The following is a 19,456-nucleotide window of genomic DNA, read 5'->3' as shown; positions in this document are numbered from 1 at the left end:
GCTGTTTTGTGAAAAAATATAAGTGAAAAGTAAAATCAAGCCAGGAGATTTATTTTCAGTTATTTAAGTTAACCTTAAAGAAGACTAGAAACAGTACAACAGTTTCTACAGGTGACAAATTGTCATAGCTCTTCCAGCCTCAGTCTACTGGCTGTTTTTATTGAGTGAGCAAGTAACAAAACCAGATCATCTCAGTGTGAGAGCTTACTGATGATTTACTCAAAGGCAAACACATTTTCTACATTTCTCTGCTGCTTTTGCTTATGGTATGCTCATTTGATTGCAACACTGAAACCTTGAGGCAGAAGGCTGCCTCAAGAAACACGGGATATTCAGCATTAGTAGGGTGTTACCCTGGTAGGTGCCTTACAAGATAGATAAGATTTGCCACTTCAGTGAGAGTTATTATGCAATCCTTCCCCATCCAACACTGCAGCTTTCTCACTGACACATACCCAGTGTTCCTTTATAGACTGCTTTTGATTATAAAACCAGAATTTATGGAGAATCAGAGCAAGATTTTCTGAAGATTGCAGGGGATATAAATGATATTTCTGTGACTATCACAAGCCTCCATATGTTTAATCATTGATGCATTGGTTGCTAAATGATGATTGAAACTTAGTATCTTTATACCATTTTGCATATTTGTAAAAACAAGAAACAGTTGGTTTGGACTCAACCAGCCTTCTAAAATTGCTGTAGACATTTAGCCTCCAACTAAAAAAGTGAAGTAAAAACCTGTAAAGAAGTGACAAGAAAAAATAGCCCCTGAGAAGCTGTGCAGAAAGGGAACCATGACCTGATTACCTAATTCTCACTACTTTTCCTGAAACCACGTACTCTGAGGTTAACTTTAGACTCAAAGTCTTCAGAGCATTGCTGAGCTTGAAGCAGGACAGCTTGTGCAGAACTTTAACATTTCTAAAATACTTTCTTTCCAATTACAACATTCCTACTTAAGACTGAATAGCTCATTCTGAATTTCTTCATGGCACTACCTTTTCTTAATAAGTCCAAAGCCCAGCTCCTTATGTTGTCTAAAGAAACATGGTTATTAAACAAAGATGCTGCAGTCAGGAAGTTTTAGACGGCAATGAGGTTTTCCCCTCAGTCTCCTCTTCTGTTCATTTCAGAAACCAAGTGATTTCAGCTGCTCCTCATAGGAGGCGCTTCTGCTCCACACCCATCACCATCTTCACAGCTCTCCTCTGGATGCTTTCTAATAGCTTTATATCCCTTTTTTAATGTTGCACTCAAAACTGCACACAGGACTTGATGTGAGGCTGAGCTGGTTAAAAGGTATGGCATGGCATTTCATCATTTCATAAGTAAAGAAAGAATGCTCTTTTCAAAGCAAACCTATTACCACTTATCAAAAGCAAACTCAGTACAAATGCCAGCATTTGTACGTTTTGTATTTTTCTAAATAAGGACACAATAAGGAATATCTCAGGAAATACTTCAGGATTTTTATGTGGGCAGGTGGGTGGAGTAGGGGAGGAGTATGAGCACAACTTTATCTTTTAGCATTGTGCACAGAATGTAGGTCAGCCTACTCCAATGGAAATACCCCATGCTGATTCTTCACATTCTTAGACATAAACATCTCATGATTTTGTAGGCCAGGAAATCGTGAATTTTATTCATGGTCTTGTCCCAGAATTGGCAGGGGGACCTTACTGTTCATATCTCTGCACTCCTTATTAAAAAAAAAAAAAAAAAAAAAAAAAAGAAGTCAAAATTTTGCTTGTCTATCAAATTACTAATACAAAGAGATAGCATGTAATGTTGAATATTATAGCTTCTATAGTCCATGTCACAACATAATAAATTAGAGAAGCTCAGTTTCTAATTTCTTAGTAAATACCATTTTGTGCATAACAAATGCAGGATGCATTTATTTCAGCATAAAACAATCTGGAAAATGCCCTTCCTTCCCTATAAAAGCTATTTGTTAACTAATAATAGATACATATTTTACTGTGTAAAAGTATAGCCTATTTATAACTTCACATTGTCACACAAAGTTTATGGAGAAAATACTTTGAAAAAGGAAATCAGAGTCCATTTCCTGTTTTAACAAGGATAATCCCTTGACCAGAAGGCACAAATATTCATTCCTCTTTAATGTTAATTAGCACATTATTTATTTTATAGTTCATGATTTAATGAAAGAAAGCAAGTTGCAGGGAACATTATTAAGTTCAAAACATCTTTCACCCTTTTTTATCCAGAAACTCAATAAAACTGTTCAGTCACAGACTTGCAGCCTCCAGCTAGGTTCCTGCTATTAGCCTTAAATCATTTTTAGAGTTTCAGTAACAGTAAGTTGCCAAGCTCAAATATACAGCTATCTACATCTGCTAGATAGTTTGTCTTACTGGACAAATTTCCTGGAAAAATTTCACTCACTTGATCCAAACTGTAAAGTTTTTTTGCTGCTATCAAGGAATCAATACTTCTAAAATTTGCAAATCAGCATTTGAAAAATGCATCTGTAAGAATGTTGAAAGGACAACTTTTTTTTTTTTTTTTTTCTATAGGTGAGCATAAGATAGCCTCTCAAAAAGATTGCACATAGGAGTTTTAAAAAGTAACTACTCCTTCCTTAATGAATGGCTGAATCTCCAGATTTCCCATTTGGGCAATAGAGAACCTTTTCAGAAACTGCAGTTTTTTCAACTGAGGAAGATTATCAGGCTGAACAAACAAAAACAGGGAGCATGAAACATAATTTCAATTCTTCCCTATACAAAGGAACAGTATAAAGCTGGAAGGGACAGGAGTATGGCTGCTACTACCACACTGACCCGTGACAGGCAGCAGCAATACCCATCCTGCACAAAAGCAATCAGATTCAGTGACCCCTGTGTCTGGCAGCATCAGCCTCTTCACATGGCAAATATCCCAAAATATCATGAATGTGTTAAGAAATATCTTGCTGCCCTCTCTACTGCTCAAGTCTGTACATCTTCTTTACAGATGGCATACACTGCTTATCACTGCTGTTTCAAGGCATTCCATAAACTGATTTTTGAGCTCTTCACATTTGATCAAAGTCCACAGGAACCAGGCTGACTGAATGAGCTCTTCACCAAAGCCATTCACCTGCTCTGGACACACATCAGGTGTGCTAACCAGCATGGTCAGAGCTGTAGGCTGGGACCAGGGTGGGCAGGCAGCACTGCTGCACCACAGAGAAGCTGCCATGATTCACCCTCCTGCTTCCCTCTTTGCCCTGCAGAACACCCAGCAAGAGGCGTTCACTCACTGCTAAAACTTGCACGTGCCTGCATTTCCACTGCAACATCCCTATCTCTTGTCTGAAGTCATGCATAAAATCCAAGGGCAGTTGTCCAAAATTGGTGCTGGCTTCTGTCCAAATTGCACTTCCCACTTATAACAGATACATCTTTGTTAAAAGCAAGCCCCAAGCAAAGAAGCTGTGTGTACATCATTTAAAGAGAACTACTCCTCACATGGAATATCAGTCCCTTGTTTTTTCCTTTCTTAACAGATGCGACCATATCCATTCTTATCAGGGATCATGGACTGTAAAACAGAGACAAGGGAATGGAACAGACAGAAGACATACCCAAACTGGTTATGATCACAGGTAGGTCTCACTGAACAGACAGCAAGGATCTTAATGACTCCCAGGCTCCCTGAAGGCCTCGAGCACAGGATGCTTTCCCAGAGGTGTGCCCATGGCACCACGTGCACTACAGGTGATTCCCATTTGCCTACACTGATGGCACCTGCAGGCCTAAGACAGCTGCACTGAATTCATTACAGCTCAAGAAACTGCAAATTCTCAGCTCTGATGAGGGCAAGGCATTCACAACCACACAACCACGATGAACAGAACTGTTTCAGAGCATAATGAGCTCTCTTGGTTCCAGCATTGCTTCAACTTGCCCGCACTAGCCAGGCACTGCCCGTGATCCGTGAACCCGCACTGCCTGGGCTGGCGTGTCGAGTCAGCTCATCCTGGCTGAAAACACGTGCTCAAGCACTTGTGATCCTGGCATACCAGCCTGGGAAATTCCTCTGCAGCTGCTCTGATCCACCATACCTTCCATGCCCTTTCACATGCAATGCAAAGGAGGTTAGGTGAAATTCTCTCAAGAGACAGGAGACTACCAAAATGCATTTTCGGAGGATCAGTCTGAAACTTCTTCTGGCTAAAGTGAAACATGAAAGTCATGTTGTAAATAAGTTTTAAGTTTACCTATTCAGATAAACTACTTTAGGTTAACACTGACATGTCTAAGAGCTTGAACATAATGTTACATTTCTATGGATATATCCAACATAAATATACTTGGAAAAGATGACCAAGAAAACCTGACTGATACAAGAAATACACTTAGTTCATTGTTGTCACTAAGTTGTTGATTTTATTTAAACCAAATTTAAACACTTGCGTAGAAAAAATTCACTGACAATCCTTAAAATATGTTAAGATGGGAAAATAATTTTGGAAAATAGTGGACACTGGCTACAAAGAAATAATTTCACAACAGTGATACTGAAATTGCTTATAATGAAGGTTGTAGTATGAAAAAAATCTCATCAAAACTAAATATTAAATAGCTTACCAAACCATAGGGTCTATTTTCTTCTTTGATATGTCATGTAGTGATTTCATTCTGTCCCAAAAATCCAGGTTTTCCTTCAACAATTCAGTTCACTGAATAACATACACACACACACCTACAAAACTTCTTTTTTCTCCACAGTTGAAAACAAATCAAAACCATTCATTCATTTCTCTAACGACAAGTGCTGGCCCTCAAGGAATGTACGGTTAGGTGGAATAAAGCAATAATAAACTATAAATTTAATCTGGCCAGCAAGGGGACATGGTCTTTCATTCAGAAGAGGCAATATATGGTACATTATTATGATGTAGGGTGGGTAACTAATGTTTACTAGCAAACAAATAGCAGTGACAGCATGAACTATACAGAATCTAAGTAAGTGTCTTGCCTTTATTATCTGTCAAGATATGGCAGAGGAAGAAGAGAGCCTGGTTTGTGGGAGTTTTTTGGGTGTTGTTTCAGGTTGTAAGAGAGTATTTTACCATATGCCTGTGTCACAGCCATGGCATGGAGGTACAGGGATCCAAAGCAAAGTATATTTACTCTGTATTTCCAACAAGCACTGGCTTAGCCACATCAGTTTAAAACAGGTGAAGTAAACACTAAATGCACAGACTATATGGAAATGTCTATCATTTAAATACATTCTTTTCTATTCACTTTGAAAAGTTACAGAAATGATAATGATATTTTCAAGCCAGCTAAACTCTACTCTTTTCCTCTCATACTAAAAAAAAAAAAAAAAAAAAAAAAAAAAAAAAAAAAAAAAAAAATCCTTCATCATCAGCAAGGCATGTTCTCTTCTCCTGTAACTACATTCATTTCTCACATGACTTCTTCCTGCCCAGATCTTAGGTCATGTAATTGTTTTAACTAATGCTTTTGGAGCATCTTCAAAGCTCTTTAACCCTTGTGGCTTTTATGTCAGTGTCCTCTTCCACTTCTACTTGTACATCTTGATGTGTCTTCAGGTAATTTCACAGCTGTCTCCTACCATAGGTACAACTCTCAGTTTTTTCCTTTCCAGCCAATCCCACCTTTCCAATCCTGCTCTCAATCTTCTATTCCCATCTTCTGATCACAAATGACCACAGCCATCCTTGAATCTTAACTGCCTCATAGTCCATGCACTTGGGATGTTTGCAAAGGCAAACCATTCCATTATAATCTGTAACTTTTTCCTCAGTCCTTCAGCTAAATCATTCACTTAGAACTGTTTTTACCTCACCTACAGAGACCCTCCCCTCTCTGGCCAACCCAATACCATCACAACTACATCATGCAATCCACCAAAGGTCAGAAGTGGACTTCTTGTTATTACACTAACCCCAGCCTTTAGCTAACTAAATAACCTCTCAGCCTTTAGCTTTTAGACACAACAAACTGAAGCTGATTGTCCTCACCCTCACTTCCAGCCATCAATCACACCTATCACGCCTAGCCCATCAACTCTATCCTGAATAATTTATCAGCCTTCCACCAACTATAACATCATTCAGCATTTCCAGGTGTGCATAGCTGGTCACTGCACAGGAATGATGCACCCTTTGTAATTCAGAAAACCTCTCCCCCGCGTTGGGGTGACATCCCAACAATAATAGATACAAAGGCACATCATCTAACAGAGGGCAGCTTTTCTTTTCCTGTTGCCAATTTTCAGTTTAGAACTAGACAATTGTTAACCTATTTTCCTATGTGAGTTGAACTTCATGGCTTTCCTTTACTCTTACTGCTTACACAGTTCCTGCAGTTACCTCAAAGCCAGCCCACAGAGTCTGTGGGCACCTAGCTTTCACCACTAGTTGTTCTGAGCACTGCTACAACACAGCAACTATACAACAACAAAGGCAGGTGCCAAATGTCACATCCCCAGGGACATTTTTTTGGACCAAGAGTGGTCAGAATACCTAGCAGAGCTTAAATCCTTTGTAAACAATATAAAATTGAACTGTAAGCTAAATGTTTTACAAAGCAAATATAAACCTCACCATCACTTATGTTTTTGAAATGTTACCCTGTGTTACACAGATGACCAGGATGAGTTGAGCAATCAAACAATTATTATTCATCTGTCCCATAAAAGCACCTGAGAAAAGTGACAAAATGACAGTTTGGAGATAAACTGAGCATCATGCACCACTGAAAAACTGCAATTTCACTTCAGGTGGCTTGGACTCCAGCTTCTGTTCAATAGACACTCTCAAAACTTGTTAAGCTCTTAACCACTAAGAAAGAAGAAATTTATTCAACAGGGAACAATATTTTCCTCCTGAAGGTATTAATAAAAATATTTACTTGTGAGGTCTTTTCCCTCTTAAAATATCCAGGTAATATTTTTGCATGACAGTCCTGGTTCTAACCCACAAGTGAAATAGAGCTTTGTTCCTCCCATACACTGATTTCAAACTACACAGGGTCACCCCAACAGTTCCTTCCAAGGGGATATAGTTTCAGCACTGGTTCCAGAGACTTGAACTTTTTTCTCTATGAGGAGAAAAATATTTCTGTAATAGGTTGACCTTTCTCTAGATATGTTGATATCTGGAGGATGTCAGTTCATTGTGAGAATTTGGAAGCTGGCATGACTCCAAAGGCTCCACATATTTTCAGAGTGACCATGCCTATAATTTTAACCCATTGAAATGAAAGTGCATGGCTGGAGAAGAGTAGTTAAAAATATACATACTTAAGTACACATACTTAAAAATCTCACTGTGATTCATACACAGATTTATTTCCTGCGTGAGTCACTTGGTAGCATCACTTCACAAAAGCAAAAGGTTTTACTTCTATGACCTTCCTGCATTCTTGCAACTCACATGAAAAAGAACAATGGAAATGTGGCTGAATGTGAGAAAGCACCAAACTGCTATGGCTTTTTGGGTGGGTGTGGAGAGAAACACACATACTACAAAAATCTAATAACTCCCCACCCAAGCATTGCTAGTGAATGACCTCACTGGTTTCCTACATATACTCCAGCAGCTTTCCTGCCATCACTCTGTTAAGCCAAGCAATGATGTCAACAGTCCACCTGTGAGAGTGATGTAGCCCTCTGGGTCATGGTCTCACAGAACTTGGATAAAAGCTGTGCCAGTGTTAATTAAATGCACCTCTTGTTTCACTGCTGATTTCCTCTGATAAGGCTCAGCTCATTTTTCCTGGAAAGACTTCCATGCTGTATGGGAACTGGAGCCAACCATAACACAAACCAAATATTGCTTAGAGAATATGAAGACAACATACTAAATATTTAGTTTAAAAAAATAAAATCACTATGTATCAGAGCTGGGATAAATACAAATCTCATTGCTTTGCACATGCTAGTGACAAGGCTGAACTACAAATGCTAGTTACTGCAGATAGTTTATTATCTTTCAGCAGTACTTATCTTTCATTTGTAATGCTCTTCCCGATTACAGTGGGGCAGAACTCTAACGACCTGCTTTACTGATAAATTCTGACAGGTTAGAATATGAGAAGTTCACCCGGTAAAAAACATGCTCTGAGAATGGAGTTTGACATTTAATTAGCATCAGAGTTATCACTACAACTTTAACGAAAAATAGCATTTTTTCCTGCCATCAGAAAAGCCTTATCTGTAAGAAGGTTCTGAGCAGCTTAGGTGTGAAGGGACCTCTCAGTTAATACAATTAGCCAACAAGCAGTGGAAGGGAAAAAAAAAGTATACGCTGCTCTTTCTTTTTTTCCTTTATGAAGAAATCTAATCTACTGACATTACTGGATGTTTTCACCCTATGCTGTCACTGGGATTTCTGTAATCCCTCTACTCATAGCATTGACTTCCAGCCACTTTAAGCCTTCAGGACATGCCCTTTTATACTTGCTTTGTTCTTGCAGACATTTTCAGATAGCTTTATTAGGTAGAGAACTGCCAAAGGAAGGCTTTCAGTTTTGAAACTAGACATCAAGAGTATTTCTTCTTGCACAATTTAAAAAGTAACAGTAACCCTAAGACTTAGTTGCTGACAGCAATGGGCCCAAAAAATTTGAAGGTGACAAATTAGAAAAGTGATTTCAAAAGTCCTGGTGCAATTATGTTATGAAAGTTTGTTTCATGATGATCGCAACTCTCCACTGTGAAAGGCAGCAAGTGGGACCTCTTGCTACAAATTTAATTCTAAAGAAAGAACTGTGTGGTAATGATGTCAGGAATACATTCATATTCATTCATTCATTCTGATTTGTAGCAATTGTGATGGTTCCAAGAAGTGTTCTGTCCCACATTCCTGAGCATTACATTCCTGAGCATTAGCAATATTTTTCCAAACAACCAATGATCGATGTCCATGTATTTACATTTTTACCTCTCGGGGATCTTATGTTTATACAGTACCTCGCCTACAAACTCTTGGAATACGTAACACAGAGTATACTGCCTTCCCAGCTCAGGATGTGGGAGAAGTTCCACAGCTAAGACTACCTCTTACCAAAGTCAGATTAACTAACTTAGACATATTTTTTACACTATCCTCCAAAAAGAAATCTCATATACAAAATATCCTTCCAAAGAACTGCATTTTTTGGTTCTAAATGGAAACAGAAAGAGGTAATCCTTGAACTTGTTTGGTTTATACTGCTCCTATGGACAGTTTCTATGGAATTATGACACCGAACTGCACCTAGTTTATAGCAAAGCATGCAGGGTGTGACTCATTCAAAAAGCTCAACCCAAGAATATTTCATTCTGACATCCAACAGAATAGCTCCCTCATGAATTTGAATTAGTTGCTGCCCATTACTCACATGCACTCCTTCTCATAACTTCATGACACACAGCTTGCAGTGCAAACTTGAATCCAGGCCATGAAGGAGATACTAGAAGTTCTGACAAATCTTACCCCCGTCACCAGTAATTGGAATTTGGTCTTACACAATTTAAATACACAGCTGCGCTCTGCTTCTGGTGGATGTGCATAATGGGTCACGCGGAAGGAAAGCATATCCCCAAGTCCAGTGACTTAAAGTGACACAGTTTCCTGAACTCCAGGAACCCTCCTGGTCAGAAAGTACTTCCTTCCTCATTTCAAACACTTGATTGTTTCAGAGGGAATTCAAAACAATAGATTAGAAACTTTCAACCTTTCCTAAGTGTACTGCTACACAAGGAAATCAGGCCGTGCTCTGGGAAGATGAGATAACATTGGGAGAGTACTCTCCGGAAATGCAATGGCTTTTGCATCCCTTCTCCAGAACCATCCCATGAATCAGCTACACGTTCGTAATAATTCCAGCTATGAGATGTCAGATGCAGTTCAGCTGCTGTTTGGATTAAGATGTGCCTGGTTGGCAAAAGGCAGGAGCAAACGCACTTCTCAGCTATTTGGATAAGGTCTGCAAGGGAAGAAAGCATCAAGAGCTTCCTAATCTGAGTCTGTACTTGTAAGGACCAGTAGGAAGAAAGGATGATGATTAGCACCTCATTAGCACCTCACCTTTTTAGCACCTCATTGTTTAAATTGTCTAAAAAAGAAGAAGGAATGTGCTATTACTTCTGCAGTTAAAAATGTACCCCTTCCCACCGTAACTTACTTTTACAGGACCAGTAGTGATTTTCACCAAGACTGGGAGCAGATCAGGCTCACCGGGTGAAGAGCAATGATTTTAAGCATACTCTGTTCCCTGACACAATTCCTTTAATCTAAATACATTTAAACGGTTTCTAATGATGGATAAAATACTTAAAATTTATGATAATATCTAACTCGTTATTTACAGGCTGCAATTTGAATAAGAAAAGGCAACAGCAAGTAAATTCATTTTTCTGCAGCATTAGGGTGCCTAAATACCCTAGACTAACCTAAAAACAACAGCAACAGAAACAACAGCAGGAGCCATTCTCTCAGACCCAGCAGTCAAAGCTCTTTTATGACATTGCATTTTCTTCGTTATCTTTTCCTATCAAGGCAGAGCTACAAAAAGTTTTGAGGATAAGATTATTTAACAAAAACAAGAACTCACGTGGTTCTGCACTTTATTTTTAGAGGCAAACAGGAAATGCACTTCCCTGTCAAGCTGGGTGAAAGGGGAGTTAGTGGTTGAACACTTTGCACTCACCGTTCCTACCAGAGGGTAGATGAATCCAGCTCCAATGCTGGCCCGCACATCGCTAATCGGCAAAATGAAACCAGTGGGAACACCCTTCCTCTCAGGCTGATGGGAGAGGGATAGGTGAGTTTTTGCCATACAAATGGGAAGATTTCCAAATCCCTAACACAAAAAGGGATAGAAAGAAAATAAAAAATATTTTAAAAAATTACAATAACGGCACATTATGTTTTTGGTTTGTTATCAGTATCTTAAAGAAACCTCTCGTACAGCAGTTCCCTGTGGGCTCTAATGACGTAATTAGACACCACCTTGAGACCAGGATTCAGAGTCCAAAATTTTCTAAGGATATTAATGCCTTCTTGGGGGTAAACACAGATGGTGCTCATGACGCTTTCCTTTGTTTTTAAACAAGACAAAACTTGCATGAGGTGATGGCATCCCCTTCACTAATGCCAGTGCACTAGTAACTGAAAATGTGGGAGAAAATCAGGAAAAACACCTCAGCAGCTCCCCCCCGCATCCCATTCTTTGTCTCCAAGTTACTGATTAATCTTGAGTCAGGCACCTTCCATCCACTCTTCTGTTCAATTCTTTGCCAAAGAGGGCCAGGAGGAGAGGCAGCACTTCAGGGAATTGTCTCGGCAGCCCAGTGCTGACAACTCCTTAGTGACATTGTGAAAATATTTCCTAATATAGTAACATTTAGACTAAAAATTAGATTAGAGGATCACAGCAAGAAATAATAAAGACATGGATTATTTTGCTTCAAGCACACAAAGTAAACCTCTTTGCCATTTAGAAACATCAAATTAATTCTCAGGAAGTTTGCATTATAGGGAAGATGGCTGTCCGCTTGTGTGACCAAGGACTTCTGCTTGTCTGAGCAAGCTGCTGAAGTTTACTCAAGAATTCTTCCGGGAAAAAATACTGTTTCTACTTTCTGACAGAAAGGCTCCAGCCACATTTATGTCCAGAAGCCATTCCACTACAAAAAATACATTCAACTGTCCACATGGCTTCAAAACTTTTCAAACTGTAACATGCTCCTGCATGCTCTAGGGTAGGTGATCTATTTCATGTTCTACTATTCATAACTCCTTGAAAGTAATAGGAACAGAAAGAAATCAAAATATTTTACAAATATTAACTTTTGTTATCAATGTGCATAGCTGTGCACAGGTCCTACTGTGTTTGCAAACTCTTTTTTGCAGGTACAAATGAACACTCTAACGCTAAAATTGGTTACATTTGCTAGCAGCAACTTTTGCAGCTATGCAGTTGTCAGGTTTAAGAGAGTAACCCAAACTGTATAGAAAGTACAGTTTCATGGACAATCTCAGAAGTTTTCTGATCACCGTTCATACCTCACAGGAGATTGCTTCCAAGATGAAAACCATTCTGTTCTGTTGAATCTAAACCAATCCATACTGACCTCCAGAGTTTACTACCATGGGTAAGCTCATGCCTTTCAGCAAAGCTTGACTTAACACTTCAGTCTGAGGACATTTTGCACCCTGAGGTTTCCCAGGACTCGCACCAGCAGGTACCCGCCTGCACAATGCCCTGGCGCTCTTACCTGCCGGCTGTAACGATCAACTTGAGACTGCGCAGCGGGAGACAGCTCTATGTCCTCAGCTCCATACACCTTCTGAGCAATGATCCTTATTTTTTCAACAATAGGAAGCTGCAGAGACAAGGAAACGATACAAGGATGAACACTGGCCAAGAGAAACTGGAATCTTGCTCACTGAGTGAGGTCTCTGAATCTCTCATTTAGATTCATCCTTGTTCAACAGGCTTGCTAAAGCATGAGACAAAGCAAAGAGCACTGGTGATGGATATGATACACAGCTACAGGTACATCAACTAACAGCCATGATTTCAGGCACTCCGTCACTTGGAAGCTGTTGAGAACATGAGCTTACACTCGCCCGAAGAGGGGGAAAAATTACTGCCATCTAGTTATAAGAATGAAGAGATAACCTAGAACGCCATCTCTGCTGGGTTAACAGAGATCACTAGACTAAAAAAGTTTCATTTCAGAATAAAGATAACCTACACAAGTGGACAAGGCAAGGTAGGAGGCAGCCAGGGAAGGTTCCCTTGAGAAGTGAGGAATTGTAGCAAAAAATTCCTGACCCATCACTGTGCCTTTGATTGTGATCTTCTTTTATTATTTATTATTATTTTTACCTCCTATCCTTTCTAACATGCATATTTTGAATTGTAGCTTTGATATTGTAAAGCACCTTGGACACTTGAAAAAAAAAAATATTAAAGCATTCTAGAATTCATTTTGAAACCTCAAGTCACTAAGTCCAATCCCAGTCTCCAACAGTATTCACATCATGTTATTCAGCTCAAATTGAACAAGTTCTGCTTTCACAGCTTCTATTTGAAGGCAGAGGCAGACTCTCACCTTCGGTCTGTTGGAAAACGCTTAACAGATTTTCAAGAAACAGTTTTTTGCCCTCGGATCAGACATTTACTTTTTGTGCCATCATTTTTGTTTTGTATTTCAAGTTAACAACCCTTTCCTGTTTCCTCTTTCTCTTTCCTTTTGTTTTCAATGACCCAGAAGAGAGCAATTGTGACTCTTCCACTTATGTTAAACAAGCCATTCTCTGACTTATTTCAGTAGGAATGGCATGATGGAGGAGGATCTTACCACGAGTTCACCTAATTCAGTGCTGACTATAGATGGCCAGAGATGGGTGCAATATTAAAGAGAGTATCTCATCATTAACTTGTAGCATATTTAATTAACAACACACGTGGAGTAAGTGCTAAACAAAATCCAGAGAGATAACCACTTGGGGAGGAAGACTTGGTAATCTCAAGCAATACAAAAAGCACCAGAACACAAAATAGAAGTGTATCATTTTATTCTAACAGAGGCAAGAAATTAATTAATTTGTGAATAATAAACTCTATCTGGTGCATTTATAGAAGTTCCACAGTTAACCACATTTTTGCAATGCCTGTCTGGAAGTAGTTTTTTTTCTGCAAAGATACATCAGTTGAAGAGTTTGTGTCAGGCTGACCTTTTTTGTATTTATGATTGAATTTTAGAAAAATTAAAGTTTACTTTAATAAAGAACTCCAGTAACAGAGGCATCACAAGAAAAGAATCTCTCCAGACTTCCAAGTACCTTAAGTGTAAGGCAGTTAAAAACTGCTAAGGCTCAGATAAAATTACCCCTGAGATCTGAAATTTCAAAGGCAGGTTTAAAGAAGTTTCACAAGACACTTTCTGAACATGCTAACTATACAATTACTGCACCTTAATTGAGTGGAATAATGTCACATTCCCAGCATCAGGCTTTTTACAGGAATCCAAGCAATACAAAAGAATCTAATCAGGACTGGAGATAGCACATTGCAAATATCCTGGGTATAGTTTCTGGCAGCAGTATGCTGAATGGAATACTTAGTGTCATGGACAGCCATCACGAGATGAAACTTGTCTCAGGGTGATTATTAAATACGTTCATATCCATGGCAGTTTTCAACACAGTGGGAGAAATGCAAAACATGCCTGTTAATTTGCCTTCTGGGTGCTGTTTGCTTGCAGTGAAGGACTAACAGCAGTGGCAAATGGAAAGGCAAAAGGAATTCCATTCCCTGTTGTCAGCGGGCCAACACTGAAACGAACAGCTTTCTGCTTAAACCTCAGTAAATTCACTGAGATGGAGATGGACATTTAGATTCAACTTACATTTGTGTCAAAACATTTCAAACTAATTTGACAGCAGTATAACTGCTGCGTCTTCAGCCCCTTCCAATGACCACAGCCGTATTTTCCAAAAGCAACCCAGCAGGGCTCTGGCTAACATCAGAGGAGAATGCTTTAATGACAGTGGTGGCACTCTGCTTCTCTTGGAATATGTGCAGTGTGTTGTATGGCTGAGTCTGAGTGGGACAGTCAAACCATATGCCCATGGATTTATGGTTTTTTTGTTTTTTTCCCGGTTTGTTTTTTCTGTCACTAGAATTTCAGATACTTTTTGGGTCAGTACCCACACCTCAAATTTTGCAAATGTAACCTCAGAAGAATCACCATTGAGGAAGGAGTTGTGGGAGTGAAAGGCAAAAAAAGTGGTTTTCTGAGCCTCTCATGTTTTTGCCAGGCGTGTGCACACAAACAGAGGAGGCAATGTGTGCATGGTGCCAGAGGAGAGTTTGAGCCTATTTAATCTCAGCAGAGGCAAGATGAGCCCTGGCTGAGGCAAATTCAGACAGAAACCAGCAGGAAGGCACAGATGTGCTATGGACATTAACATTGCCCATGCACATGCACACTCTCAGATATGCTTCCTTCCTGAAGTTTCAGGAGTAGGGAAAGGAGTACACTACACCCTGCTAAGGATCCACCTGTTTCCTAGTATTTAGTGGGACTTTTAAGGCATTATCTACTTTGAATCACAGTGTAACAGGGCATTTCAAGCTTAAAAGTTTCCTGTGTTTCAGTTATCAAGTAATACTGCTGAGAAACTTCACTTTAATTTAAAGAAATGTTTTCCAAACTAAAAACACCTAGTGCTTTACACGAGAAATAAAAATTCATTTTGCTTGAAAGTGCCATAATGCTATTTAACAGAAAAGAAGTTCTACTAATTCAAGAGACATTTTTCATAGCAAAAGCCTGTATGTTTACAAGACACTTGTTTAGATTTAGGTTTCCAAAAAAGCTGCTGATTATTCAGCACTTCACTATCAAAATAGTCTCACTGATGGGCAAAGACATCCACCATATGAACAATGCTAATTCACATGGAGAAGTGGGATGAAAAATAAGACTCAATTGCACAAGTAACTAAATCATTAGGGGATTTTAAGCTGGCTTTTTGCTCCAGCTGATACCAGATTTACCTAGAAAAAAATAATCATGTGAACCACCTGTTTGTGCCTTATATACTTTGGTCAAATGTCTGCCAGCAGAAATCACATATCTCAGATACTTTAAAAAAAAAGAGCAATTTCACATTTGCTGTGTTTTGGGAATGGTACTCTCCAGTTCAGTGTCCCCACCACGACTCTCCAGGAATGCCTTCTCCCAGGAAGCAACTCCTTTTCCCCTGCCCCCATAATGTAACATGGTATAGAATAACCTCCTGGCTGTGCCCCCTTCCAACTGCTCCAAAAATTATGCCTGTCTGGGCCAGAAGCAGGACAACACCTCTCACTTTTTCTTTTGTGTGAGAATTTTTTTTACCAGGGCCTTAGGAATTTCCTGAACTGGTTGTTCATTCCCACTAGCAAACTCCAATGCCACACCCTTTGCTGCACTGATGCAATGTTTGCAGGGCATCACCAAAAGAGTCATAAGGAAAGGAGGAGGAAAAGTCTCATCTGAATGGGGACTGCTGATGCACCCCTATCAACAGCAACTTGATTCCACAGCACCTCTGCCACCTGGACAGCTGGGGTGAGAAGGAAAGTTGTACAATCTCCAGGGTGTCAAAAGCATGAAAGATTTATGATCAATAATAAAAGCGATCCCTCTTCTCAGTTCCCTTATGTAAAGTTGTGACTGTTGCACAACTAAGTAGATTTAGGTGAAGATAGACAATAAACACTATGGATTTGGATAAAACCTGACTTTTATAGATCTGCAACTACGTATTAGTACTTCTGCTGAAGGAATTATGGCAGCTTCAGAGAATTCATTCCAAATTCAATATTAGCTTCCTGAGAAAATGGTGACATAAAATACTTAATGTAAATTTACACTGAATATGAGAAGATGCTACAGAAGAGGCCACACAATGCAAATAGCTGCTGACAATTCATTAGGGTTTTCACAGAAATAACCAATCTTGCCATGCCTGCCAGAGAGAATGTTCATTTCTGAAATCTCACACATTTAGAGCTACCAAAGCCATATGCTGCTTCTGGGGCAAGCACAAACACACGCACTTGCTGAAGCTGCCAAGCACCCACACCATAAATAGGATTCTCTCCTAGGCTAAAGCATAACAAGTGCTAAAGCACAAACTGCTTTCACGAAAACAGTATCTGTGTAGCTGTACATTTCATTACTTGATAGAGAATGACTAAACCATGAAATCAGCACTAATAAAGGTGAGAGCCTGTCATTCCCAAGATTGTATTGATTATCCAAACTGAATCATACCAGTGTTGTCATTCAGCCATACTGCCACTTCCAGTTCCATCTCACTTGCAAGACGTGATATTAGTGCCAAGTGGTGCTGTTTATTACACAATCTGCTTTCTTCCCTTACTATCTACAGCAATGTTTTCACAAAAACATAATTTAATAGTGCTTAATTTCTGCAAACCTTTTCTCACACTTCCTTCATTCTTCATCTTTTCCTTCACTTCTAACAGCTGACTTCAGATTACCTTTTTTTTCATGTAGGGCTTGATAAGGATTTCCATGGACAGCATACAAGCTACAATAGATCTTCCTTTCATCCTTGTTTCCTCTGCTGCTCACAGTCACCCATGTGCCATTGCAACTGAGGCAGCACTGCTGTTTGTGCAGCTACACAAACCAGAGAAAGTCATCCAGGCTAAAATGTATCCCAGGGGAAAAAACCCTATTGCAACCCGTATCAGTTCACACATCCGCTTATAATAAAGGCAAAGCCTGTGTTAGGCAGGAAGAATTGCTCAAATTGCTCAAATCTGAGCACTGAAATGTACCAGCAGAAAAAGCCAGTTGGGGCAGGGACACACACCTTGGCTGGGATTCCTGAAATCAGTCTCGCTGCCAAAAGTCAGTATTAAGTGAAACAAAGCATGCATATTTACCAGGAATCTGATCTGAGACTATGCTCAAGATTTCCATCTTTTGCATCCTAATTTGGACATCTGACTTTTTAAGCTCTTCAGCTACTGGAGAAAGGAATCAATCTTTTTACTCCACACAGCAAATCCCTGAGACTGCTGAAAAAAACCCCTGTTCCCGTCCTCCTTAATTTCTTCTGCTTTTAAACATCCTCCTGTCTTCCTCACCAACAGCACACTTCTCTGCAAAGCCAGAGACAACAGCAGTAAGTCCCTGGTCATACTATATTCCAGTAGGTTGCATCTCAATCCCACTTCTAAGAGAAGTCGTGGTATTATCTAGTTTAAATTTGGTACTGTGAGTGGATGCTAATCAGTGCAGCACTGTCTGACAGTATCCCTTCACAGTTATACAACATAAATACTTAGAACTACTTCATTCTCCAACAAAACTATGATTTTGTTGGAAAAATGTGCATGTAACCAGAGAATATACAAAAGCACTGTTCACTTGTAACTTACACATCTAATATTTCAAGTACTTTAAACATTCACTTTAGTCTCAATGCCTATTTTTAATTATGACATCACCAGTTTAATTATAAGGTGATAACCTCTGGGCTTACTGTTACTAAGCTGTTTGTGTTTTAGCAGAAATTCTTGATATAATTCAAAATTCAAGGCAGTGGCACTTTTTTTTTTAACTTACACGTTCACTGAAAGCAATAAAGAAGAACTGCTGGTTGGCTAAGTGAAACAGTATGGAGACATCACTCATTCCTCTTCTTGGGAAGGCTGCCAAATGAAAACATGATGGGAGTATGGCTGAAGGTGCTGTGTGGGGTGACAGAGTGCAGTGCTAAAGCAATAGCTGACTTTGCACATTTGAACTCCTACTCCTAGCTTTTCCCTTGGATAAAATAAAAACGCATTTATTAAAGTATCTGTATATTCTGGTTCCAGAAGATCTGTGGCTGACAAACGGATTTCCAAGTCTTTAGCACTCCTCTTCCTTTGCTGGCACACAACAAGAGTTTGTTTTTTAATTTGTGGAAAAGCATTTTTAGTCAAGCTAAACAGTTTGTGAATCAACACCTAAGCCTGCAGCTTTAGAGATTTATTTTCCATTTCCCCAACTTTGAAACCCCAGCTGTGGGTAAGAAAATTGTTCTGTGCAAAGAATAGGGAAATCATGAAAACAAACATAAAAGTACAGTGCCGTCAAGAGCCTACATCCACAAATAAAGAGATGGAGTGGCAGAAAGATAGCTTCCAACCCTAGAACACCAAATTCAGCAAAACAAGTGTCCAGACTCCACAGAAATCTCTTTGATGGCAGTGGGAGGAGTGGGTGGTACAGCCCTATGGAATTCCTCTTTAATGTGGCTTCACTGCTAGATGTCTTATTGGCAGCAGAAGGGGAGGGGGATATAGTTTAAAAGCCCAGCACATGCTGCAGGGCAGCACAGCCTGTATTTCAGGATGAAAAACGATCGCCATCACTTACTAGGAAAAGTGTCAGTAAGGACCATACATAATTTTATTTATTCTCACTCCAGCAGTACTTAAGGACTTTCCATTAGGTCCACACATGTCTGAGCTCCATGCTGTATAGAGAACAACACAGAAGCTATTTGCTTCCTAGACAAATGAGCAGAGGTATGCTGGGCTGGTGTGACAGCAGACACACGATGGATGGCTTTCATGGCTTAGTGACTTCATGGTATTAGTGGAGCAAACAGAAAATACCCCGGCACCTCCTCACACCTCCCATTCAATCACTGGGATTGAAAAGAGGAGCTGTTTGCAAACTGTAAGAAACACTCTACCATGGGACATTCCCCTGGAGATTGGCATCCTCAGACCCAGACCCCACAAGCCCTTCTTGACTGTGCCTTCCTCTACAAGCTGCTCCTTCTCCCCCAGTACATGCACCAAGGAGCTTTCTCCTCCACTGATGGCTCTTCCTCCTTCATTACCCACAGCTCATTCTTGCTTTAGGAGACCATGGATGGAAGAGAAAA

At 39.7% G+C, this 19,456-nt stretch overlaps 1 protein-coding gene across 3 annotated transcripts in view; it reads right to left on the bottom strand.

Moving 5' to 3' along the window:
- The window catches only part of MTHFD1L (methylenetetrahydrofolate dehydrogenase (NADP+ dependent) 1 like), a 144,647-nt gene that overhangs the window by 36,783 nt on the left and 88,408 nt on the right, over window positions 1–19,456 (bottom strand). For all 3 annotated transcript variants that reach the window (XM_063390103.1, XM_063390104.1, XM_063390105.1), the window contains 2 exons: window positions 12,256–12,363; window positions 10,686–10,838 (listed from right to left, as the gene is read on the bottom strand). In XM_063390103.1, the coding sequence (XP_063246173.1) occupies window positions 10,686–10,838; window positions 12,256–12,363 (261 nt within the window). The remainder of the gene's footprint in view (window positions 1–10,685; window positions 10,839–12,255; window positions 12,364–19,456) is intronic.

The sequence above is a fragment of the Prinia subflava genome, chromosome 2 (assembly GCF_021018805.1).
Source record: "Prinia subflava isolate CZ2003 ecotype Zambia chromosome 2, Cam_Psub_1.2, whole genome shotgun sequence".
Classification (NCBI taxonomy): Eukaryota; Metazoa; Chordata; class Aves; order Passeriformes; family Cisticolidae; genus Prinia; species Prinia subflava.
The sequence above is the reverse complement of the archived record's forward strand: the minus strand, read 5'-3'. Positions and strand labels throughout refer to the sequence as shown.